This window comes from Sphaerodactylus townsendi, linkage group LG15 (genome assembly GCF_021028975.2).
Source record: "Sphaerodactylus townsendi isolate TG3544 linkage group LG15, MPM_Stown_v2.3, whole genome shotgun sequence".
Lineage (NCBI taxonomy): Eukaryota > Metazoa > Chordata > Lepidosauria > Squamata > Sphaerodactylidae > Sphaerodactylus > Sphaerodactylus townsendi.
In genome coordinates, this window is record NC_059439.1 from 33,777,810 (window position 1) to 33,803,412 (window position 25,603).

Genomic DNA, 25,603 nt, shown 5'->3' on the forward strand with positions numbered 1-25,603 from the left:
GAGCTTTCTAGCAAGGGTGAGTTGGCACCTAGTCCTTCCGCTGTGCACTAGGCCAACACTTTGTTCAGCAGACAACCAGATAATGACTTCAGGGGGAAAAAAATGACAGGCCAGTGGCTGACACTCCTGAGGATTTAATTAGTGCGGCTGAGATGGGAGAACTTGCAAAGTAGGCATGTTAGAAGGAAGTCCAAGCACTCATCGGGCCTCCCCCGCCCCGCTAGCCACCCCTGCAGGCAGCTTCCAAGCCCCATCGGATCGGGGCTTGGCAGCTGCCTGCAAGGGCGACTTTGGGGGAGGGAAGGGGGTGGCTAGCGTGGCAAGGGAAATCCGATGGGTGCTCGGACTCCAGTCCAAGCACTCATCAAGCCTCCCCCGCCCCGCTAGCCACCCCTGCAGGCGCTTCCTGGCCTCGCATCGGATCGGGGCTCTGGCAGCCGGCCTCCGCGCCGCACTTTGGGGGAGGGAAGGGGGTGGCTTAACACCCCTGCAGGCAGCTTCCAAGCCGCCGCCGCCGCCGGAGAGGGTGGTTTTTTGTCTCCCCCCCCACCGCAATCCTTCCGGATGGAAGGAAGCGGCTGGGGAGGGTGCCGCCGGCTGCCGCCGCCTGCCTGCTGCTTCGAAGTTTTTTCCCTCGTCTGGCTCGGCAAGCCGCCCGCCGCTCGGGAGGAAGGGCCCGATCCGAACTACTGGCTTTCGGATCGGGCATAGTTCAGAGAGGGCAGGGTCGGACCCTTGGCGGTCTGAAACTCTCCGAACTGGCGGATCTCGGCTGAACTGCAGTTCGGCCGGATCCGATCCGCCAACTCTACCTTTCCGGCATCTGTCTCCAGCTTCAGCCGGAATGAATCAGGGTGTCTTGGATGGTAGCTGAGTCTCTCCACATAGTTCTTAAGTTATACACATGTGGGCCTTGAATGCCAGCTGCAATCACAAATATCCTGAAGTCAGGTCCAGCTTCACAAGGCAAAACGTGCGAACACAGACAGACACAGCCTATTCTCTTCCCTGACGTTTCAGTGGCAAAAGGGATTTTATGACCATTTTCAGACTTGCCGATTTGTTGTTTTCCAATGGTTTGGCCAAGGAAACAAATGACAGTGATTTAAGTAATTCTAGAGGGAAAACGTTGTCGTTGCAAAATTTCAATAACATAATAACAGATATTTTCCCCCCAGAGGAGGCCTTTGAAATTACCTGCAGAGTTGTTAGGATTGCCAGCTAATGGCTGAAAAGCAAGTGGGGGGGGGAGGGGGGGACAGGAATAGAAGAAAAAGATTTATGACAAAATCACTTCCAACCAATACCAGAAGTGACACCATGTTGCTTTGGTAATGTCAAGGTGACTCTTTTGGATTTGGGAACTAGATTCAGGGCTTCATTGATGTACAGTCAGATTCAAAGCTGGTTGCTTCAACCCAGTTGAGTTACATTAAAATAACTTGCTTGCTCATGTCCTTTGTGTTGGGCAGCTCAGTGTTGGGCAGCTCAGTACCCCTGGAGAAAATGGCTATTTCAGAGGGTGGACTCTATGGCATTATACCCCAAAAAAGTCCATCCCCTCCCCAAACCCACATTCCATAGGCACCACCCTCAAAATCTCTAATATTACCCAATCCAGAACTGGCAACCCTAGTTAGAAAACAGACTACTAACGTTCTGGAAAAATCTGCTTCTGCTCTTCTTCCTTTGGCAAATAGATTCAGTTTACTTTCTTGAGTCAAGCAAACTGGTGGTTCTAGTTTTTTATAGCAAGGAAAAACCAAGACAAGCAATCCAGCTTTCAAAGGAAGCCATCAGTTTGACCGGGAACTCCATTCAGTTTGACTGGGAACTCAATTTATTTATTACTTATTACTTATTACTTTCGACTTTTATACCCCCATATCCCCGAAGGGCTCAAGGTGGTGCCCACCATACAAACAAAGTACAATCATAGTATAATCATAAAACAGCTAAAACTTATAAAAACAGCGATTGAAACAGTAAAACTAAATATAGTAGGTATAATAGATATGGACGGCGTCTGAACATTTTTAAATTCTCTCCCAAGAGGGGGGGACGGCGAGTCCCATTAGGTGATGGAAGGCCCAGATGTAAGAGGCCATAGCAGGAGGGGGGGGCACCAGGACTTCTTTAATGTACAGTCAAATTATGAAGAGATAGAAAACAGGTAGAAATTTTTCTCCAGGTAATTTTATGTGATATAAATAGAACTATCCCATTTCATTTCAATAAGAAGCAAAGAAGAAGTTGTTGATGAAATGTCTCCCATCCATTGGTTGCTTTAACAAATTTATTCATTTAATTATTATTAAATTTATATACCGCCCCTCCCCCAAAGGGCTCTGGGTGGTGTACAACAAAAATACACATCAAACAATAAAAACACACAAAACACAGAATGCAAATTAGAATATTAACCCTTTAAAATACAGCGTACAGTGCAAATGTATCTGTGTCCATAAAAATCCACATTAAAACCCTCCCAAAGAGGGAATTTTGGGGGTAGTGCCTGTGAAAAGTGGATTGAGGAGGTGAGGCCACTTCCTCTGTGCCCTGCTTGGAGTTCTCTCAGCCACTATGGTCTTTACCATAGAAATGGTCAACCTTCAGGTAGTTCTGTGAGCAAGCATAGGGTCATTACTGATTCATGCAGTGACATAGCACTAGTAAAGAACTAATCAAGAAGTGACACAGTGATAATGGGGGGCTGTATGTTAAAGAAAATGCCATAAACTCTGTATGTTAAAGAAAGATGGTACAATGTGAAGATTAACCTATATGAATCAGACATAGATCAGTGGTGTTTTCCTTCAGATGTTCAATCACTGGAAGTTTTAAATGCTGATGTTTCAATGCTGAAAGTTTTCAATGTGTGTAAACGGCTATTAAAGTATTTCAGTTGTGTTAAGAACATAAGAACATAAGAACAAGCCAGCTGGATCAGACCAAAGTCCATCTAGTCCAGCTCTCTGCTACTCGCAGTGGCCCACCAGGTGCCTTTGGGAGCTCACATGCAGAATGTGAAAGCAACGGCCTTCTGCTGCTGCTGCTCCTGAGCACCTGGTCTGCTAAGGCATTTGCAATCTGAGATCAAGGAGGATCAAGATTGGTAGCCATAAATCGACTTCTCCTCCATAAATCTGTCCAAGCCCCTTTTAAAGCTATCCAGGTTTGTGGCCATCACCACCTCCTGTGGCAGCATATTCCAAACACCAATCACACGTTGCGTGAAGAAGTGTTTCCTTTTATTAGTCCTAATTCTTCCCCCCAGCATTTTCAATGAATGCCCCCTGGTTCTAGTGTTGTGAGAAAGAGAGAAAAATTTCTCTCTGTCAACATTTTCTACCCCAGGCATAATTTTGTAGACTTCAATCATGTTGTAAACCACCTCAAGCCCACAAGGGGAGGGAAAGCCTCTTAAATCAAATAAATTAATACTACTATCATCATCATCAACCTTTTTATTGGCATAAGTTTAAAATACAACAGGGAGGTTGAGGAGAATCAAGTTAAAATAAGTAGGTTCAGACATTTCCTGCAGTTAAAACCATGAATAAATAAATAAACTAAAATCTGTGGCGAATCTGCTGTGCCAGCGCCAGGAATTTGGCAACGTCTAGGGATCTCTGAGGAGACTGATCACAAAGCAGAAAGAAGGATTTGACCTTGTCTGGTGAGTAGGCATAGTTCTCAGTGTATGGGTCTATATATTGTCTTCTGGATGAAGTATATAGTTCGCAATCTAGGAGGATGTGCTCGATTGTTTCAATGGCTTTTTGTGAGCAGGGAAACGTTCTTTGTTGGTATGGGATCTGGAGAAATATGCCGCTCAGGACTGCTGAAGGTAAAGCGTTCAGTCGGGCAATTAATACTACTAATGTGGGGGTAGGACTGACCCATATAGAAAACCAAAATTCCTATCATAGTTTTATTGTCCTTTTGATATATACAATGTAGAATAGGTATATTAGAATGGTTTTAGTTGTTCCTCCTCCTAATCAGCTGATTCCTGTTATTTAGATCAGGTCTCAGAAGAATAATGTAGCATTTGGGGGAAAAGATGCAGGCCAGTAACCCAGCACTGGAGGCCAAGATAGAGAAGATCTCAACAGCTACCATGTATTTCCCTTTGGTGCTCAAGTAGGTTGGAATGAAAGACAACCAAACACTGCAGAACACCACCATACTGAAAGTGATGAACTTGGCCTCGTTGAAGCTGTCCGGCAAATGCCTGGCTAGAAAAGCCACAGTCAAGCTCATGAGGGACAGAAGTCCCATGTAGCCCAAAGCGGTATAAAATAGGAAGACGGATCCTTCATTGCACCAGGCGATGATTTCTCTTGTCAGGGACCGTGTGTCCAAATCTGGGAACGGGGGAGAGGTTGCTAGCCACACAACACAAATGGCTGCTTCCAGAAGGGAACAAAAAGGGCAATAGAGGTGGCTCAGTCTTTTTTCCCCACCCACTTCCTGCATGAGTGCGATCCTGGTTTGGTAGCCATGAAAGCAACAACCACAGTGATGGTTTTAGCCAAGACACAAGAAACAGCCTGCACAAATGGAGAGAAGAAGCACTTAGAGACTTGAAAGCTGATTGTTGGAGGAAACAGGTCATCTTCCTGGGCTGTCCAATGAAGAGCAAGGAACACAAAAAGCAGAGCAGGAGGGAAACCAGGAGAGCGAAGGTGATATCTCGGTTGTTGGCCTTGACTATGGGGGGGTGTCTTTGTGTTTAATGAAAACTGCTAAAACCCAAGAGGTGATCAAAGAAAAACTGAAAGCAATGGCAGACAAGGTGATCCCTAAAGGTTCGTGATAGGACAGAAAGCTTAGACTCCTCGGCATACATCGATCATGTTCCAAGCTTGGATATTCAGCATCTGGACATGGGATACAGTACTCCATATCTGGAAAGAAAAAGAAATGGGTCCTACGTCAGGATCAATTCACAAGTGACTCCAGATGAATTCTCATGACAACCTTTGCAGTCAGACCAATGTGGGAATATTTTTTTAAATTTAATATTAAATTGGACCTTCCAGTAATAGTTAATGCATAGGTTGGGATACACACAGCCAGAACTAATGCCAGCCAAGTTTGAAGCCAGGATGGCCTTTCGCAACTGCTGGAAGTCATTGTACAGCCTTTATTTTATTTTTATTTACTATTTTACTTTTATACCTCCCTCCCCCGGAGGGCTCAGGGCGGTTCACAACAGTAATAGGACAATAAATATATTAAACATTAAAACAGGTTAAAAGCAGCATTCGATTTCTATATCAGTTAAAATAAAGTAAAGATGGCGTCCAGCTATTAAAACTCCTACAAAAGGGAACAGCAGGTTTTAGCTGTTTCTAGGCACCTTGGTTGCACATCACATTTAAGAAGTGGAGTGAACAGGTTGAGGGTTCAAATTAGCTATTTAATTTCATAACAAAGCCAAGTCTAGCCCAGCTCTTGTCACATATCTCATCTTGCTGATGGTAGGGGAGCTGGAACCACAGAAGAGCTAACTGGATAATTAAAGAAATTTCATACACAAGGTAGCCACACATCATTTACCCTCTTGGTTTGTGATCTTCCCTTCTGGGCACTGAATACAATCATAGCAGCAAAAGTCCTCCCCTTCCCTCTTTCTCTTCTGGGTTCCAGATTTGCACTTGTCATTGCAGAGAGATATGGGCAGGCTCTGTACAAAAACAGGATGAGTTCAGGATGAGATATTAGCAGCTGCAAACAATCAAAATGGAATATCATGAAACATTAGTTGTTCGGTGACCAGCTAGTACAGTTCAGAATATTATTTTTCCAGCATCTCTTTTCTGAGGAAAATAGAGAAATAAAAAAAATGAAATTCATTTCTCAGCTCCCACAAGATAGAACAAATGTCATCTGAATTTTTTTCAAAACTGTCCAAATAAAAAGAAAAGGAATGGAGAGGATTTTACAGGATTGCATGAGTTTTGAAACATTGTAAAATTGCACATGGATGGTGTTCTTAAGTCAAAGCTCTTTTTCATTTTTGAATCTGATTTCTAAACCTGGCATTACATGAACATCTGAGAATATAGATGGTTTTCACTCAGGTCATCTAAATCAATAAATCCAATTTTCAACGAGGCCAGGTAATCCTGAGACTGGAGACATGAATGTACAAGAACAGAGAAGTCTCTAGTTTGTAAAAAAAACACACACAAAAATTTGCAAAAAATAAATAATTTGGGGGTTAATTAACACCCCCCCCAAAAAAAATACAAGCAATGCCAGTATCTTTAAGAAACTCAGTAGTCATTGTGTCCTTCGTTTCTGCTAGTAAAAAAATGCATTGGAACCAGACCTGACAGCAAATAACAGGAGACTGGTGACCACCCAACTTGCATGAATCACCCCATGGAAGTCACTGCTGTGTAATGGGAAGAAGAAGGATGTTGGGCACTGTGAGGATATGGGGGGTTTCCCAAAGCAGGGAAGGAGGCAAAAATGTGGGTAGGGAGAACAGAGAGGAATCTGAGGAGCTTCCTTGCAGTTCTTCCCCATGTAACTAGCCTTGGCCAGTGGCCATCAGAGCACAGTTGGACTATAGTTTTTCTGGGTAGAGGCTGCTAGGAAAAAGAAGGCAGGAAAGCTGATGTGGGGGTGAGAAAATGAAAGTAGTTTGACTTTGGAGTGGGCAGGAGAAGGAAGCATGAAAAGTAGTGAGGCTATGAGATCTTGGGGTGGGGGAGAGAAATAGAGGAAAGAGTGGGGAAGAAACAATAGAGAGGCCCTTCAGAAGTCATTGTGTCCACACAGCTTGTCCTTTATGATCCTCACCTTGTTAAAACGTCCTGGCCAAACAATCATCTCATCATGAATAAGGAATTCTTCCCCTTTAATGCTGTTGGGATCTACCCTTCCAATGTTCACCGATCGGAAAGATTTGTTTGGGAAAGTGACCAAGTTCATTATCTCTAACCTAGCTCCCATTCCTCTGTTCTTATTAAAGGATACTGTTTCACCTGCTGTGTTATTAAATGCAATGTCTTGAAGAAATGAGTGGACCTGATGAAAGGAAAGAAAAGATACAAACAGACTGATGTTTTCTTATCAAGCTCTGTGATGTGTTTGAGGGAGGGATGATTGAAGGAGGGAACCAGGCAACCTTGTCTGGTGGTGTCTCTGTGAATGAGAGAGAGCACCTGGTGTGAGGAAAGGTCAGAGCCCTTTATGCAATTAAAAGAAGCAGGACAGTGGGTGGTTTTGATTTATTAAAGTCTTTATTGATGGATAATACTATTGATCTTTCATCAGTTGAAACTGCCTGGCCTGCCTGGACCTCAGAACCCGCGTGACAGATTTTGTGGAGGGTGGCAAGATCTGTAGGGGGTGGGGGCACAAAGAGTTTGTGGAAGCATCACCTGCCAAGGTTTGACATCTTGGAGTTCAGTTCTTCCCCTGCCCCTCATTAGTCTTTGTCTGGCTCTCGATGAGTAGATCAGTTGCAAAGCGTGTCCTACGGCATACAGGGCATTGTAGATGGTGTAGCTGTGGCCGGTCATGCGCATTCGGAAAACAGACTCAGAGAGACTCTCCAGCCTCTCCCGACCAGTACATGTATCAGGACCATCTCTTGGCTCCAAGGTATTTGGAAATGTACAATCAAACGCTTGCTCCCAGAAGTCCCTGAAGAAACCATCTCCATGTTTCCCTGGAGGTTTTATGTCCTGAAGAAATTTTTGGAATTCTAGAAGCTCATTTGAGTGGCTTTTGAGGGAAATAGCCCCATGGAAGTATTCAAAATCAAATTCTCCATGAAAGTTTATTGCTACAAAATCTGTCTGGGCTGTTAACACCCACACCTTCATTAATGAGGTATTTTCCTTATAGTTAGGATTGCCACAAAGCAGGCGAAGAATAAGTAGTGGAATAGCAACAGAATCTCCATAGAGGACAATTACATTGGCTTTACTGTCAGTGAGAGTCTCATGTATACTTGAGACTACACTGAAAATATCATATATGGAATTGAAATGTGGTTTGTTGGCAATCCTTTCTGTGAAGGCCAGACAGATTTCACTCTGAGAGAGCTGTGGTTCCAGGACCTGCAGAAAATGTTCTCCATCATCATCATCTGTAACAAGGAGCCCAACCCACCTCCATCCGAAATGCTGAAGCAACAAGGTAATGCCGAGATGCTGATGGGATGTATTAGAAACCATGTAAAACGTGGAAGTCAGCTGTTTGGCATTCTGCTTAGGGGTGAATGAGCCATACGGGAGCTAAAGAGGCAAGCAAAGGTAGTTTAGAGATGAGAATGGATGAATGTACTTTTTTCATGTTTACTGTTTATGGCCAAATTATCCCCAGATCATTGGAATATAGTACCATTTCTGGAACAAATCATAGGAACAAATCATCAAAGTACTATATTACTCTACCTAGTCTTTCTTGAGTCTCCCTGCCCTCATAAAGGAACTCTTTGGTGGGACTGTGAGTTACTGTCATCCCTGTCATGAGAGATGTGAAGTGGGACACACAGAGTAAAATATACGATACTGAGCTAGATGGACCACAGGGCTCTTCTGATTTTCTTAATTTTAAAGAAAACAGCACAGCTTGTGGAATCACCACGAGCCACAGAGCCTACCTGTGGGATCTTGTAAAGATGTAGGATATTCGCCATATAGAAGGACATGTCAGGCTCAAGTCCCCCGATGACTGCCATGACATTTTTCTGCTCATCGCATTCATAGTTTGGAAAATATCTGCGCAATTTGAACAACAGGTCCAGAGTGGTGCGAAAGGTCATCTTCGCATCATTGCAGATGTCATAGATGTGGAACCCAAGAGTGATCAGCTAGGACAAGATCTTGGGAGTTCTTTTGTTGATCTCATTGGACTGCAAAACACCCAAGGCCAGGGATGTGCTGGTAGAACTGTGGAAGCATGCTGTGAAGAAGAAGAAGAAGAAGAAGAAGAAGAAGAAGAAGAAGAAGAAGAAGAAGAAGAAGAAGAAGAAGAAGAAGAAGAAGAAGAAGAAGAAGAAGAAGAAGAAGAAGAAGAAGAAGAAGAAGAAGAAGAAGAAATTGGATTTAAACCCACCTTTGTATCTGACCATAAACCAAGGGAAAAATAGGGGAAGATTCTTTTAAAATTTAAAGTCAGGAGTGTATTATAATAATGAGAAACTTTTTTCTTTTTAAAAAGACATATGATGAGAACACAGTGCAAAAAAACCCCCATACAGTTCTAAAACATCCTGAGAATTTTGAAACTAGAATGAGGAAGGAAATATGGTGTCTGAGAAGTAACAGAAGAAGAGTTTCGATTTATACCCCTCTTTCTCTTCTGTAAAGAGACTCCTTTCTTTTCCTCTCCCCACAACAGACACCTTGTGAGGAATGTGGAACTGAGAGAGTTCTGAATGAACTGTGACTAGCCCAGTGTCACCCAAAAGGAATGTAGGAGTGGAGAAATAAATCTGGTTCAACCGGTAAGAGTTGAGAATTAGAATTAGAATAACTTTAATGTCATTGTGCGCACACATTGCGCCTTGTGCCCACACAACGAAAATACAAAACAACAAAAATACAAAACATCCCCCGATTAACATCTCTGGAATCCACACACCTCAACTTACAGGCATTCCTACACAGTCATCTCTACACAGCCACCACCACGCCAACAAATCGCCATGGAGTTTAACATAGCCACAGCTCTAGGACAGAAGCTGTCTCTGAGCCTAGTTGTCCTGGTTTTCATGATCCTGTATCGTCTGCCAGATTGGCGGCTCATGTGGAGGAGTGGGGAATCAAACTTGGCCCTCCAGATTAGAATAACCACTACGCCACGCTGAAATGTTTCATGTAAGATGTTTCATATAAGGATCATTGTGCATTTGAAATGTCACTGACCTGGATGGGCCGAGGATTGGCCTGATTTTAGTCAGATCTCGGGCTCAACTTAAGAATGAGTCATCCCAGCTTAGATCCTCCTTCTATTGGAGGCCACCATGGAAATGCAGGGTCATTACATTGAGGCAGACAATAGTAAACCACCTCACTTCTGTTGGTCTCTTGTCTTGAAACCCTACAGGGTCACCATACATTGATTAGAACTTGATGGCATCTTTCATCCCCCTATTTGTAATTCTCTGACATCTGTACTCGTTGTGGGAGCTCCATTTTCAACCATGCTGAGTACATGCCCAATATTCAGTTTTGTTTACTGTAGTCTGCTCTCAGCTTTCATGGTGTCAAAGGAACCTGGGTCTTGCCTTGAGTCCTTTGGCACGTCCTTCTTTGCCAAGTTATTCCACAGTTTATGGAGTGGAATGAGAATCACATTTGTTTCCTTGTGCTGGATGTAAATCCAGCTATTATATACAAGGCTGCCTCTTTTCTGTATTTATCAATTAAATTGAGGGAAAGGGCTGTGCTTGCCAGCCCTCAAAAATAGATCTGTTAATCCCATTTTTGTCCATGAGAATGATTATTGTGTTTTATCTTACTCAATGTTTTTATTTTTACAGTATCTCTTTTGTTGATTTGGTTTTATATTATGTTGTTAAGGCTTGTGACTGTAACACCAAATAGAGATTTACATTTACCTTTGTCAACATTGTAAAATAATCTGAATTCCTTTTTTTGGAATGATGTAGAGTGTTTCTTCCCACCTTTTCTCCATGCTTCACAATCTGTCGTACATTTAGCTTCTGAAGATGGTTCTTGTCACTCATTTTTGCCCAGTTTTTGACAACCTCACCAATTTTCATTTGCACACTTCTAATTACACATAGATCTGGTGTATATTGGTCCTATCTAAAATCATTTCCATCCTACCCACCCACCCCCATCCACACTTCCTATAAAATATTTAAGAAAGCTTGACATGTGAGCAGAAAGTTCTTATATCTACTACAAGCAGAGCAGAAGACACATAATTCAAAAGGAGATTGGAAAGAAACGTCCTGTACTGATGAGCGCCCATGTGGTCACTGGCCAGCCTAACACACATTTAAAAGATTGTTACTATTTAAGAACTCCTAGGGGTTTCAGGTCAGAAGCAGCAGGAGAGAAATGTTGATTCCTTACACTGGTATGTCAAGCAACTCCCGTGAAGGATGACCAGTGAAAGGAAGTAATTCAGGGATATGGTATATTGTCTGAGAAGTCAACCCACCAATGTAGAGGTCGCCTGGCTGATACCATTCATTTAGAATAGGGAAAGGGTCCTCCATGGGGCATGTCCTACTGTCCACTTGGCATGGCATCTCAAGCAGAAGCAGCAGCAGCAATAGTGCCAGCCCCAACATCTGCAAGCAACACAACTCCGAATCTAACCTTTCCTGCATCTGTCTCCAGTTTCAGCCTGAATGAATCAGGGTATCTTGGACGGGAGCTGAGTCTCTCCACATAGTTCTTATGTTATAAGCTCAAGACATCTCCAAGAAGAACACATGTGGACCTTGAATGCCAGCTGCAGTCGCAAATATTCTGAATTCAGGTCCAGCTTCAAAAGGCAAAACGTGCCAGCGCAAACTGACACCGCCTGTTCTCTTCCCTGACGTTTCAGTTGCAAAGGGGATTTTATGACCATTTTCAGACTTGCCGATTTGTTGTTTTCCAATGGTTTGGCCAAGGAAACAAATTACAGGGATTTAATTAATTCTAGAGGGAAACCGTTGCTGTTGCAACATGTCACTAACATAATAACTCCCAAAGGCACCTGGTGGGTGAGCTCCCAAAGGCACCTGCTTGGGCCACTGCGAGTAGCAGAGTGCTGGACTAGATGGACTCTGGTCTGATCCAGCTGTCTTGTTCTTATGTTCTTATGTTCTTATAACAGATATTTTCCCCCAGATGAGGCTTTTGAACTTACCTGCACATCTGTTGGAGTTGTCAGCTGATGGTTGGAAACCAAGCTGGGGGGTGGGAGGGCATGGACAGGAACAGAAGAAAAAGGATTCATGACATCACTTCCAACCAATACCAGAAGTGACACCATGTTGCTTGGGTGATGTCAAGGTGACTCTTTTGGATTTGGGCAAAACTCCCACCTTGTTATCATGTCTTCACTACCCCATCCCTTCTGAATATTCACCCAAAGTGATGTCATACTTTTGGCATGTCTCCTTTTGGTTTTTTAGAAACAATTATGGTGGGCAACATAAAAAGGAAGCAGGAGATCTCCCAAACCTTTATAGATTGCCCAGCAAACAGATGGTTCTAGGTTTTCATAGCAAGGAAGCACCAAGGCAAACAATCCAGCTTTCAAATGAAGCCGTCATTTTGACTGGGAACTTCATTTAGGGCTTCATTAATGTACAGTCAAACTCAAAGCTGGTTTCTTCAGCCTTGTTGAGTTCCATTAAACCAACTTGCTTGCTCATGTCCTTTGTGTTAGACAATTCAGTGTTGAGCTAGAGCCCGCTTAAGTGTAACATTCTGGATAAACCAAGGGACAACAGCACAGCTGACAAAAAGAAGGATAAAGGAAATATGCTACATAGCCTTGCTATTCTGACTGTCCCATCTTGCCAATTACAAGACGCCAAGGAGAGAGAAGAAAGGCACAAAAAAAGAGATGAAGGAGTCACAGAGTATCTTCCACCATAGGCATTAGAAATAGGGTTGCCAACTACCAGGTCATAGATGGAGAACTCCTGCTATTACAATTCATCTCCAGCCAACAGAACTCAGTTCCCCTGGAGAAATTGGCCACTTCGGAGGGTGGACTCTGTGACATTATATCCTAATGATGTCCATCCCTCCCCAATCCTCACTTTCTCTAGGCTCCACTCCCAAAATCTGCAGGTATTTCCCAACCCAGAATTGGCAACCCTACCACCAATGTTCTGGAAAAATTTGCTTCTGCTCTTCTTCTACTGGCATTTAGATTAAGTTTACTTTCATGATTCTGAACACAACCAAGAACAGATGCGGTGCATTGGAATGTTATATTCTTTCCTTTATTCTCTAAATTATTTTTTCCCTTGGATTTTAATTCAGGTAGTAGAACAATGCAACGTTTTGGAGGGAAATGACTTGTTTGGTAGTCATAAAACCTAGAACAACAGTGATGGTCACCATATCTCAAAAAGGACATCACAGAACTGCAGAAGTTATGGAAGAAGGCAATCAAAATGGCTGAAGTTTGGAGAACATTTCCTATGAAGAATGTCTGAAAGTCTGGGACTTCCCAGTTTAGAAAAGAGATGATTAAGGGGGAATTAGCGGGAGGCTTATAATATTATGCAAGGGATATAAAGAGTGGATCAAGAAAACTTTCTTTGTCTCCCCCAAAAATTCTAGAATTCAACGGCATTTAATGAAATTCATAGACAGTAGATTCAGGACAAATGAAAGGACATCCTTGTTCACTCAAAAAGCAATTAAAATGTGGAATTAGTTGCCAAAGGAGGCAATCCTAGGCAAAACCACAGAAAGCTTCAAAAAAGGGAGTTACAAAGATTCACAAAGGATAGGTCTTTTAGTGGCTATTAGGTATGGTGGCTATACGGAACCTCCACATTCAGAGACAGTAAAACTCTGAATGACAGTACCAGGAAGCGATGTCAAGGAAAGACCTGTGGTTGGTCCTCCAGAGTAACATCTTGGCCACTGAGTGACATAGGATGTTGGACTATTATTATTATTATTATTATTATTATTATTATTATTATTATTATTATTATTATTATTATTATTATTATTATTATTATTATTATTATTATTATTATTATTATTATTATTATTATTATTATTATTATTATTATTATTATTATTATTATTATTATTATTATTATTATTATTATTATTATTGTTATTATTATTACTATTATTATTATTATTATATTATTATTATTATTATTATTATTATTATTATTATTATTATTATTATTAGTATTATTATTATTATTATTATTATTATTATTATTATTATTATTTATTGGGTTTACAGACCGCCCTCCCCCGGAGGCCTCAGGGCGGTGAACAACATGTAAGTAGAGCACAATATCAAGTTAAAAACCAGTAAATATAAATTAGCATGGCTCTAATAAAAATAAACCCTACCCCATTAAAATACTACATTATTAAAATTAACATTAATATAGGCCACTGGTCAATCCAACAAATCTATGTTATCTAGCAGGCATTTGAGTTGCAAAAGGTAAAGGAAAAGACCACTAGATGATCAACTAACATCTGATCACAGCATTTTAACACAGTATTTTATGAAATTGAACAAGTTTGACATTAAAAACATCCCTTGTCTTAACAACTTGAAGGCTGAGCTGTTACTTCAAGCTGGTGCCAATCTCAGCTCTACTTTCCACATTTCTGAACAACACAAACAGAGATGCATTGAATAGTTGTTCTCTTTAATTCTTCCTCGATATTAGCTGTTCTCTCTTGTTCAGGTCAGGCCTCAACAGAATAATGTAGCATTTGGGGCCAAAGATACATGCCAGTAGCCCAGCACTGGAGGCTACGATTGAGAAGATCTCCACAGCAACCATATACTTCCCTTTGCTGCTCAAATAAGCTGGAACAAATGATAACCAAACACTGCAAAACACCAGCATGCTGAAGGTGATGAATTTGGACTCGTTAAAACTGTCTGGCAACTTCCTGGCTAAGAAGGCCACAGTCAAGCTGATGAAGGACAAAAGACCCATGTAGCCCAGGACAACGTACAGCATGAGGACTGACCCTTCCCTACATTCCGCGATGATCTCTTTAGTCAATGTTTGCATATCAAAATCTGGGAAGGGGGGCGAGGTTCCTAACCACACGGTGCAAAGGCCTGCTTGAAGAAAGGAACAGAAAAGGACACAGGATGTGGTCAGTTTTTTCCCCACCCACTTCCTCACATTGGATCCCAGTTGGGTGGCCATGAAAGCTACCACCACAGTGATGGTTTTGGCCAACACACAAGAAACAGCCACTGTAAAGAGGACGCTGAAAGTGGATTGCCGGAGGAAGCAGGTCACCTTGCTCGGTTGTCCAAGGAAAAGCAAGGAACAGAGGAAAGAGAGCAGAAGGGAAACCAGAAGAGTGTAGCTGATATCCCGGTTGTTGGCTTTGACTATGGGGGTATCCTTGTGCCGAATAAAAATTCCTAGAATTGAAAATGTGATCAGGGAGAAAGAAAGAGCAACCACAGTCAAACTGATGCCTAAAGGTTCTTCATAAGACAGAAAGCGTACAGCTTTGGGTATACATCGGTCATGGTCTGTGCTCGGATATTTGTCTTCTGGACATGTGATGCAGTCATCCATATCTGAAAAAGAAACAGGAGTGGGTCTCAGTAAAAATTCACAAACGATTTCCCTATTGTTCTAATTGCTATGTTTGATGTTGAAACTATCAGGTATATATTTTGGTTATGATAGCAGTGTGAAATCACGTGTAGTAAATTCTCTCCTGTTTGGACAAGAGACATCAGTAGAAGCCTCTTGCCTCTTTAGAATGGAGTGGAACGAGAAGACGTCTGAGAGAGGTTTGTAGCACAGACACAGCACAGTTCTAGTACAATGGAAATATAGCACCCCCGTTGCCCAGGAACAAAAATAAAGAAGTTCATTTTGATGAGTTCTACGGGACATTTCATGCATAGTTCTGTAATTCTGATCCATTTCTTTAGCTACGCATTCATAGACTCCGCAGCTTTCCTGTCTTGTAAACTACTTGGTTTGGCCGTCAAAATAGCCACCAATGCAATGTCATGCGATACTATTGGTAAAGTATTCATTTGAATTTTCTGGCTTGCGTCACCTACCCTTCCGGCTTGCAATCTTCCCTTCCTGGCATGAAGCACAACCGTAGCAGCAAAATTTCTCCCCTTCCTTCTTCTCCTTATGATACCCAGGCTGACAGGGGTCATTACAGACTGAACTAGGGGGCACCTGTTCATAAACATAACAATGATACAGATGTGCCTAATTATTTATTTCACTAATGATAGGTTAACATTGAATTATGACTAAAACAGCAAGCTTGATTATAGCATGTGTTATATTGATTATAGCATGTCAGTCAGTCAGTCAGTCAGTCAAGTATTTATTGTTTGAGCCATTGGCTATAACAATACAGAGATACATGCAGTTAAAACAGTGTTCGCAATCTCTAAATTAAAATGCCCCATCAAATACGTCAGATGTTTTTGCAGCTTCTTCAGCTAGTCTAAGTTAATCTCCAGTACTTTGGAACATCAGTTCAAACAGCGCTTTAAATACTTTGCTCGTAATTTCCTAGCCGCCAGGGCAAAGAGAGCTATCTTATAAGAGACATAGGAATCAATATCAGATAATAAGAAAATCAGTTTCTCATCATCGGACAAAAAAGCTATCCTAGGTAGTATTGGCTCCAAAAACCTTTTCCTTTATTTCCCCAGAATATAAAAGGACAGGAGAGTATGTAATGAAAGAAGATCCTCAGGCTCTTTGTTTTCCACAGAATACAAAAAACGCTACGAGAAAAAAATGGTAATTGACTCTCGTGGTTAGTATCTAAGCCACTAAGCACCCTGCTGAAGTGCATTTGATTGAAATCTAATAGAAGTATAAGCTATTCTTAGGTTTCTTGTTAGTGTAGTGGTCAGATATGTAGCTCTAATATGATCTCTTTTAAATAGTTTATACCATGGAGCAGTGTTTGTCTGGACTATTAATTGTCTGTTTATTCTGGCATCTTACTCTTGTAACACTCCAGTCTCGAGGAGTTCAGCATTGGATGTTGAAACTCTTTAATAAATCATCTCTGGAATAGTGTACCAAGATCGGATTTTTTTCGAAAAGGTAGAAGCGGGTTTCTTTTATTTTTTTATCATCAGGAGAGTAAAAGACTGATGACCAAAGGATTCCTTATTATCTGAGCTGTTTTTTTCCAGGCCTTCAAGATTTGCAAGATGAGCACGCGGTGATTCACCTGATGGTAAACCTAACTCTGCCCTTTCAAGTTAGTGCAAGCCGGTCAGTTCCCTTTGGCAGCACTCAAAATCCGCTCTTTAAAAAAAAGGTTCTGAAATGGATTCCAGTGTCTTGAGAGTATAAGGTCATTTCCAAGCCCCAAACTTCTATTCCATGTATAACATATGTGAGATGACTTTGTACTTTCAAACAGTTTTGTATAGCTGGATCTACAAGACAACCACCTTTTTCGAGAGTAATAGAGAATCTCGTGAATTGTTCCCTTTATTATTTTTATAGCTGAGATTCTTAAAGTTCCTAAGTGCACTTTCCAATTTAAGGTCTCGCTAAAGTTGATTCCTAGATATTTAAATGAGCTGCATTGCTCTATAGGAATTCCTTGTATCGTCCAGGAGTGTTTTTTCGGTTTTTTCCTAAATACCATTGCCTTTGTTTTGATATAATTGATGGAAAGTGCTTCCTCCTTGCAGTATTCACCCAAACTATTGAGCAGTCTTTTTAATCCCAATCGGGTTTGAGAAATTAGGACCATATCGTCTAAGAGTTTGTCATGTGATAATAGTGTAATTATTTCAGGGAGATTATTAGCATTAAACCTAAGACCTAAGCTGATTCCGCATGGGCCAAAAACAACAGTGTGGAAACAGTGTGAAAACATTTTCAACTCTTTTACACCATTTTCACACTGGTTTCACACTGCTGTTTTTGGCCCGTGCGGAATCAGCCCTAGTTTTGGGGAAGCAGTGTAGGTAACCCTGTTAAGCGCTGTTAAACCCTACTGATTTTCATGGGAAGAACGAAAGTGTGAACCTTCACCTGGGAGTAAGCTCGGTTGCTGGCAATGGGGTTTGCTTCTGAGTAAACCCTCCTAGGGTCATGATTCACCCATTCGAAGTGTTGCACAGTTGCTTCAAAGCAAAGCCACCGACTACCACCAAGCTTACTCTCGAGTAACGCACGCCTTGGAGCCAACCGTTTTTTCTATATTAAAACCTCAGTATTCAGGTTAAATTGCCATGTTGGAACTTTGCGGAAAATAAGTGGGTTTTGGGTTGCAGTTTGGGCACTTGGTCTCGAAAAGGTTGGCCATCACTGACCTAGGCCGTTTCCTCATTAACGTCATGAAATTTATGCTTTTATTCTTGTTTTCTTTGGTGGCTGCTTCAAGGCGTAAGTGGGGAAATTTTGGGGGAAATTTTGGGGAAATTTTGGGGAAATTTTGATTTTGCTTAATACACTGCTTACATAACATGCTGTATTCATTGCAATCTTTTCTCTTCCGAAGGAGCATTCTCAGATGTCCAGCTCATTTCTTCTGGACCAGGAATGCTCATACCTGGAGAGAATCTCAACCTGCTGTGCAAAGTGACTGGTTTCTCCGTCTCTGATTCAAACTATCTTTGGCACTGGATCCGCCAGCCTCCTGGGAAAGGTCTGGAGTGGGTTTCAGGAATGTACCCTCATGATGGAAGACAGTGGTACAACCGTTCTCTCAGAAGCTGGGCGACCATGTCTTCAGATGTCTCGAGGAACCAGATCTCCCTCCAGCTGAACCTTCTGACTGCTTCCAACACGGCTGTGTATTATTGTGCCTGCAGAGGCACAGGTCGTTTCTGACACGTGCCTGGGCTTCCTCACTCTGCGTGGGGTCATCAAAAGGCGCTGTTTCAAAAGGCGCCAGGAATGTCGCGTGCTGAGGGGGCGCGACAGAGGCAGCGTTGGGGCGGCTGCGTTGTCGCCGCCCCTGTAATGGGGAGTGCCGGGGGCCCCCGCGCTACTTGCCTACAGTAGCGCGGGGCAGAAGGTAAGTGGGAAAACTCCCACAGTGAGAGAAAATCAGCTGAAGCTTAGCACAAAAAGAGCAAACGGTGTCTGAAATCAAGTTGCTTGTTTTATTGAAAGGCAAAAAGAAAAAAGAAACAAAGGCCGATCCTACACTGCCACCGCTCATGCGCTCATGCTGTGAGGGACTTCTCCTTTCCCTTCCAGGCGCAGACTTTATGCTCTTGTAGTGTTATGACAACGCAGATTCCAGAAGCCCTGCAGATATTGAGAGCAAGGAAACCACAATGTTTTCCCTTGATTTGGGGTTTCTGGTCTCCCCCCCCACACACACACTCCTTGCTCTCTTCCTTGGTGCCAGTCATTTCCCCCCACCTGCCTGCCCTCAAATTGAGCAGATGTACTGTCTGGTCACGTACTGGTTGTAACGCTTGTTCCCTATGCTTCTTTGGCGCAGCTTGGCAGTTTGAGCATGGGAATGGATTCTTTTGGGGAAGCAGTCCCCATCAATGGAGGGCCCCCAAACAAGGACTTGGGGTTGTGGCAGGCCACTAAGCCATATGCTACAGCATCAGTGGGAGGCTGGCCTACATCCCCTGGTAGTAAGAAGAGCACCAAATAGAGGCCAGCGATCACATGAGCTCCAAGTTACTTGCCATCCCACTGGGTCCCCCCCCCCTCCAAGCAAGTGTGCTGGGGGTAAGGGTCTCTGGTTGGCAGGCATGCCTCTTGGGTTGGATCCATCTCCGTGGTATGCCTTTGGTCCTATGCTGTTTATAAGTTATAAGAACATAAGAACATAAGAACTAGCCTGCTGGATCACGCCAGAGTCCATCTAGTCCAGCACTCTGCTACTCACAGTGGCCCACCAGAGAATTATCTTTTGAAGTTATCTTTTGAATATTAAACAAGTTTCAGCCAGTCATTTTACCAACAAAACAAGTCTGGTGTGTGCCTTATGGCCAGCAAACCAAATTTACTGTCATTTCATTCTTTGCACAGTAAAAGTAAACATACACACAGTAGGCAAAATAAATGCATATGGTGAGTGGAAAAAGTCAGCTACGAATTGTTCTAGCATAAATTACATAATTTCACTACAGCACCCCAACTAAACAAACTCTTCTGATCACTAAATAATCACAGGTGAAATCATATTTCTTCGTCCATAAACATTTGTCACATATTAGTTTTATTTCCTTTTAATATGAGTCCAACACACACACACAAAACAGACAGCATAATTTGACCATATATAGATTTCCAAAACTGAGTCTGACACCAATTGTACCGTCTCCATTTTGTAAACACCCCCAAAAAATAAATTCAATGAGACACATAGGCTCCTTCCGCATATGCAGAATAATGCACTTTCAAACTGCTTTCAGTGCTCTTTGAAGCTGTGCAGAATAGCAAAATCCACTTGCATACAGTTGTGAAAGTGGTTTGAAAACGCATTATTTTGCGTGTGCGGAAGGGGCCTCAGTTTCTTGGTGTTTTCTTCCGTATTAGTTGCTCTCTGTTGTTCAGCTCAGGCCTAAGAAGAATAATGAAGCATTTGGGTGAAAAGATACAAGCCAGTAAGCCAGCACTGGAAGCCAACATGGAGAAGATCTCAACGGCTACCATGTATTTCCCTTTGGTGCTCAGGTAGGTTGGAACAAAAGACAGCCAAACACTACAAAAGATCAGCATGCTGAAGGTGATGAACTTGGCTTCGTTGAAACTATCTGGCAGTTTCCTGGCTGGGAATGCCACGATCAAGCTGATGAAAGAAAGAAGTCCCATGTAGCCCAGGACAATGTAAAACATCACAGCAGAGCCTTCGTTGCATTCTAGTACAATTTCTCCCATCACTGATTCTTTATTCATAGCTGGGAATGGGGGAGATTTGACTATCCACACTGTGCAGATGGCTCCTTGAGTAAAGGAACAGAAAAGGACAATGGAGTTGGTCAGTCTTTTCCCCACCCACTTCCTCATGCTGGACCCTGGTTGGGTGGCCATGAAAGCTACCACCACGGTGATGGTTTTGGCCAAGACACAAGAAACAGCCACTGAGAAGACAAGACTGAAAGCTGACTGTTGGATGAAACAGGTCATCTTCCTGGGTTGTCCAATAAAGAGCAAAGAACACAAAAAGCAGAGCAGGAGGGAAACGAGGAGAGCGAAGGTGATATCACGGTTATTGGCCTTAACTATGGGGGTATCTTTGTGCTTAATGAAAATTCCTAACACCGAAGCAGTAATCAAAGATGAGAAAACAGCAACTGAAGTCAAAGTGATCCCTAAAGGGTCTTGATATGACAGAAAGCTTATTTTCTTGGGAATACATTGATCATGGTCCTTATTTGGATATTGATCTTCAGGACATTTGAAACACTCATCCATATCTAGAAAGAAAAGGGGAGAAGGCATACGTAAATATGGATCACCGGGCCAACTATCTCCACCTTGTGCAACATGTGCACAATATGTGACACGTTCATGCATGTTTGAGCAACTGTTTCTATGAATGAAGCTGCTATTACTACTGCAGCTGCCCCTACTACTGATAATAATAACATTAACAAAGTGTCAGGATGCCGTTGTTGGGAGGGGGATTTCCGGAGTGTGCTACTTTGCCTTCAGGTGCGCATAGAGCGTCACCAAAATTGCCATCTTAAACGCATACATATCTAAATGTGTGAATGAACATTACTGTAAGGGGAAAACACTGAGGGTTTTTTTTAGTTCAACTTCATCCAAAGATTTGAAACCGTATTAGTTTGGGTGACTCAAGACTACAAGGTTTCAAAGGCGTTACAAGTGCTCTGGGTGACTTACAACTAAATTAATCCTTAACGCAAAGGAACCACGTCACTTGCCTTTCTTGTCTGAAATCTTCCCTTCTGGACATTCCTCACAATCGTAGCAGCAAAATTTCTCCCCTTCTTTCTTTTTCTTCAATTGACCAGGAGAGCAGGGGTGCTTGCATACAGAGAGGGGCACCACCTATCCACAAACATGAAAAAAAGGAGTTTCGGGTGAGACACAATGCACACAGTACAGAATTTCTTCTCAGTAAAGGTATAAATATTTATTTAGAAAACTTATATGCTTCCTTTCCAGAAGCAGGCCGAAGGCAGCTCACCGAGCAATAAACTCAGGCAAAGAATAAGCCAGGGCAAAAACCTCACATAAGCCACATCAACAGCTGAAATGTGATAAACATGGAGCAGTCCTCAGACTAGACGCAGAGCGTTAAAAAAATAAAAGAGTGACTTTTTCATTTACCGCCCTTGTTACAATGTATAGATATTCAGTTACTGCCCTACTTACTGGAGAAAAGATTGACCAAATCCAAGAAAGGGCTAACGATCATCAGAAGGACAGTCCTCCAAAGGCAAGGCACCACCACCAAAAAGGCCCTCAATTTGCTCACCACCTCCACCCGACATCCACAGGCAAGGTTACAGGAAGCAGGGATTGATTGATTGATTGATTGATTGATTGATTGATTGATTGATTCATTTAATATTATTATTATTATTATTATTATTATTATTATTATTATTATTATTATTATTATTATTATTATTATTATTGATTTGATTTGATTTGATTTGATTTGATTTGATTTGATTTGATTTGATTTGATTTGATTTGATTTGATTTGATTTGATTTGATTTGGTAAACCGCCCTACCCCCAAAGGGCTCAGGGCGGTGCACAACAAACAACAATACAATAAAACAAATCGAATAACCCCAGTTAAAAACACAAAGCCTTAAAACTATAAAACTACGGCAGCAGTAGTAGCCTTCAATAAATAATTTGATTAATAATAGAAGACGCTCATAATTCCAACCCCCCAGTGATCAAAACTCCCTGAAAGGGAGGAGGGATTGGCAGATGGTCCAATAGATTGCCAATAGATAGCCAATAGATAGCCAATAGATAGCCAGGATGTTAACAGTTGAGGAGGATGCAGCTTTTCAAGTCCCCAATGCCAATCCACCCTCAGAGCAGCAGCTCTTTGAAATGCGCACCAAAAAAAATAGCTACCCCAAAACACAATTTTCAACACAGGGATGTCCAATACTCTGGAATGAACACCTGGTCAAAATGAGATTGCCATTAATCAATCTTCTCCTCGTTGATGCTGAAGCCTTCTCCTTGGGAACGACTGGGATCCACACTTCCAACTTTCACTCTGAGGAAAGAACGGTTTGGAAAAGTGACCAGGTTTATGAGGTCAAACCTGCCGTCCATTTCCTTGTTCCCATTGAATGACAGCATTTCACCAGCTGAATTGTTAAATGAAATCCCTTGAAGAAATAAGTGAAGCTGGTTGGTAAAACAAAAACAAGATGGCATATTGGATTATTCATACTGGAATTCTCTAGGTTGTCTCACCTTATACGAATAAGAACATAAGAAGAACATAAGAACAAGCCAGCTGGATCAGACCAGAGTCCATCTAGTCCAGCTCTCTGCTACTCGCAGTGGCCCACCAGGTGCCATTGGGAGCTCACAGGCAGGATGTGAAAGCAATGGCCTGCTGCTGCTGCTGCTGCTCCCGAGCACCTGGACTGTTAAGGCATTTGCAATCTGAGATCAAAGAGGATCAAGATTGGTAGCCATAGATCGACTTCTCCTCCATAAATCTGTCCACCTCCTGTGGCAGCATATTCCAAACACCAATCACACGTTGTGTGAAGAAGTGTTTCCTTTTATTAGTCCTAATTCTTCCCCCCAGCATTTTCAATGTATGCCCCCTGGTTCTAGTATTGTGAGAAAGAGAGAAAAATTTCTCCCTGTCAACATTTTCGATCCCATGCATAATTTTATAGACTTCAATCATATCCCCCCTCAGATGTCTCCTCTCCAAACTAAAGAGTCCCAAACGCTGCAGCCTCTCCTCATAAGGAAGGTGCTTATTCATGACAATAATGCCGTTTCATTGTGAGGGTATTACCTGCCAAGGATGGAGATCTTCAAGTTCAACCTTTTCAGCATGTGTTGTTGACCTGTGTTTAGATTTAGATGTGTACATGGCATGCAATGCATGGGCCACAGCATAGACAGCATTATAGATACTGTAGCTGTCTCCGGTCATGTGCATTTCAAAAACAAATGCAGGGAGATCTTCCAATCTCTCTTCTCCAGAACATGTCTCCTCAACATTCAGTGGTTCCTGAGGATCTTGAAGTGGACAGTAGAAAGCTTGCTCCCAGAATTCCTTGACAAAGCCATCCATTTGTGCCTGATACGGAGATATTTCTGGAAGCCTGGAATCTCGTTCAAATGAACTGTGAAGGAAATGGCACCTTGGAAAAACTGGAAACCGATTCCTCTTTGAATTCCTGTTGTTGCAAAATCAATCTGGCCTGTCATAATCCACACCTTCTTGTACAATCTGTTTTCTTTATAGTCAGGAATTCCTAGATGCACAAAAGTGTTGAGCGTTACAATAGCCAAAGAATCCCCATAGATGATGAACGTATCGGCTCTGGTATCTACGAAAGGTGTGTGTACGTTTGTGAAAAAAACATAAAGGTCGTCCACGCTATTCCAATTGGCTTGCTTTACTAATCTTTCTGTGACCGCCAAACATATTCCAGAGTTGGAAAGCAATGGTTCCATCATCTTCAGAAAATGTTCTCCATTCTCGTCTTCCAACACCAAGAGCCCTACCCAATTCCATCCAAAATGGAGAAGCAACTGGATAATCCCCATATATTGATGGGATTCATTTGGGACCATGCGGTAAAACCGAGGGAACTTTTTCACATCCGTCTCCTTGAGGGCAAAGGAACCATATGAGAGCTAAGAAGAAACATTGAAAAAAACTTACAGAGCAGTTAGAAGACTGGATATAAGCTCATTGGTAGAATATATGTGATCTCGGGTGCAAACGATGACATCTCCACTTAAAAGTGGTAAGGTAGAAGAAAATACATTTTTGTATCTGAGGCTCATTCCGCACATGCAGAATAATGCACTTTCAAACTGCTTTCAGTGCTCTTTGAAGCTGTGCGGAATGGCAAAATCCACTTGCAAGTTGTGAAATTGGTTTGAAAACGCATTATTTTGCGGGTGCAGAAGGGGCCTGAGATTCTTGATATCCATTGCCAGTAATAGCTATATGGCCCAATGATTTGACTTGGTACGTATGTGAAATTTCAGGGGAAAAATCCCCCTCCCCATAAAAAATACTAGGAGAGACTCGCTGAATGGACCAATGGTCTGAATTTGTCCGTACTTGGACTGCTTGATCAGGCTTGTTTAATATGATTACCAAGAAAAAGTTCAACCTCTGCCATATTTAAGACAGGTAGATCATGGGAAATAAATCTGTTTAAAAGTAATCCAACTCCCCTGTATATTCCTGCCCTCCCCACTCATATTGGAAGAAACCTTCCTTTTTTACTGGTTTTGTTTGAATGAATTTATTTATTTTTATTTATTTATTTATTATTTAGACTTTTATACCGCCCCATCCCCAAGGGGCGGTATACCTTCTACATACCTTCTATGAATCATCATACCTTCTACAAAACTACAACGCCACTCACAGGATGGAAGTAACATTAAAGTTGTAAAATTATGCAGGTCTCTGCAAATGGATATAATACCTGTGGAGTCTTGTGGAGACCTAAGATGTCTGCTATGCAGAAGGAGGTATCAAAACCAAGTCCCCCAATAGCCGCTATGGGGTATCTCTGGGTGTCACATTTGTAGTTGGGCACAAACCGCTGTGATTTGAAGAGGAGATCTAAAGTGGTGCGATAAGTCAGCCTCGCATCATAGTAGCTGTCGTAAATGTGAAACCCAAGGGTCACATTGGGTAAGAGCTCGGGATTCCCATTGATTTCACTGATAGCAAATGCCATGACTAAGCTGTGTTGATAGAACTTGG

General features: G+C 42.2%; 1 protein-coding gene and 2 pseudogenes across 1 annotated transcript; all 3 read right to left on the reverse strand.

The window, feature by feature from the left end:
• Positions 1 to 3,984: 3,984 nt before the first annotated feature.
• On the reverse strand, positions 3,985 to 8,794 carry LOC125444355 (annotated as a pseudogene).
• Positions 8,795 to 14,368: 5,574 nt separating this feature from the next.
• LOC125444356 (vomeronasal type-2 receptor 26-like) lies at positions 14,369 to 18,869 on the reverse strand. The gene is made up of 3 exons (XM_048516766.1): positions 18,855 to 18,869; positions 15,769 to 15,895; positions 14,369 to 15,270 (listed from the first exon to the last, which is right to left on the reverse strand). Exons 1-3 carry the CDS (start codon positions 18,867 to 18,869, stop codon positions 14,369 to 14,371), a joined length of 1,044 nt encoding a protein of 347 aa, XP_048372723.1.
• Positions 18,870 to 20,182: 1,313 nt separating this feature from the next.
• LOC125444840 lies at positions 20,183 to 24,447 on the reverse strand (annotated as a pseudogene).
• Positions 24,448 to 25,603: the final 1,156 nt, after the last annotated feature.

Coding starts and splice junctions, on each gene's coding strand:
- LOC125444356 (XM_048516766.1), bottom strand. Junction 15,271..15,768: donor GAAGATTGCAAGCCGGAAGG/GTAGGTGACGCA, acceptor TTTCTTTTTCAG/ATATGGATGACTGCATCACA.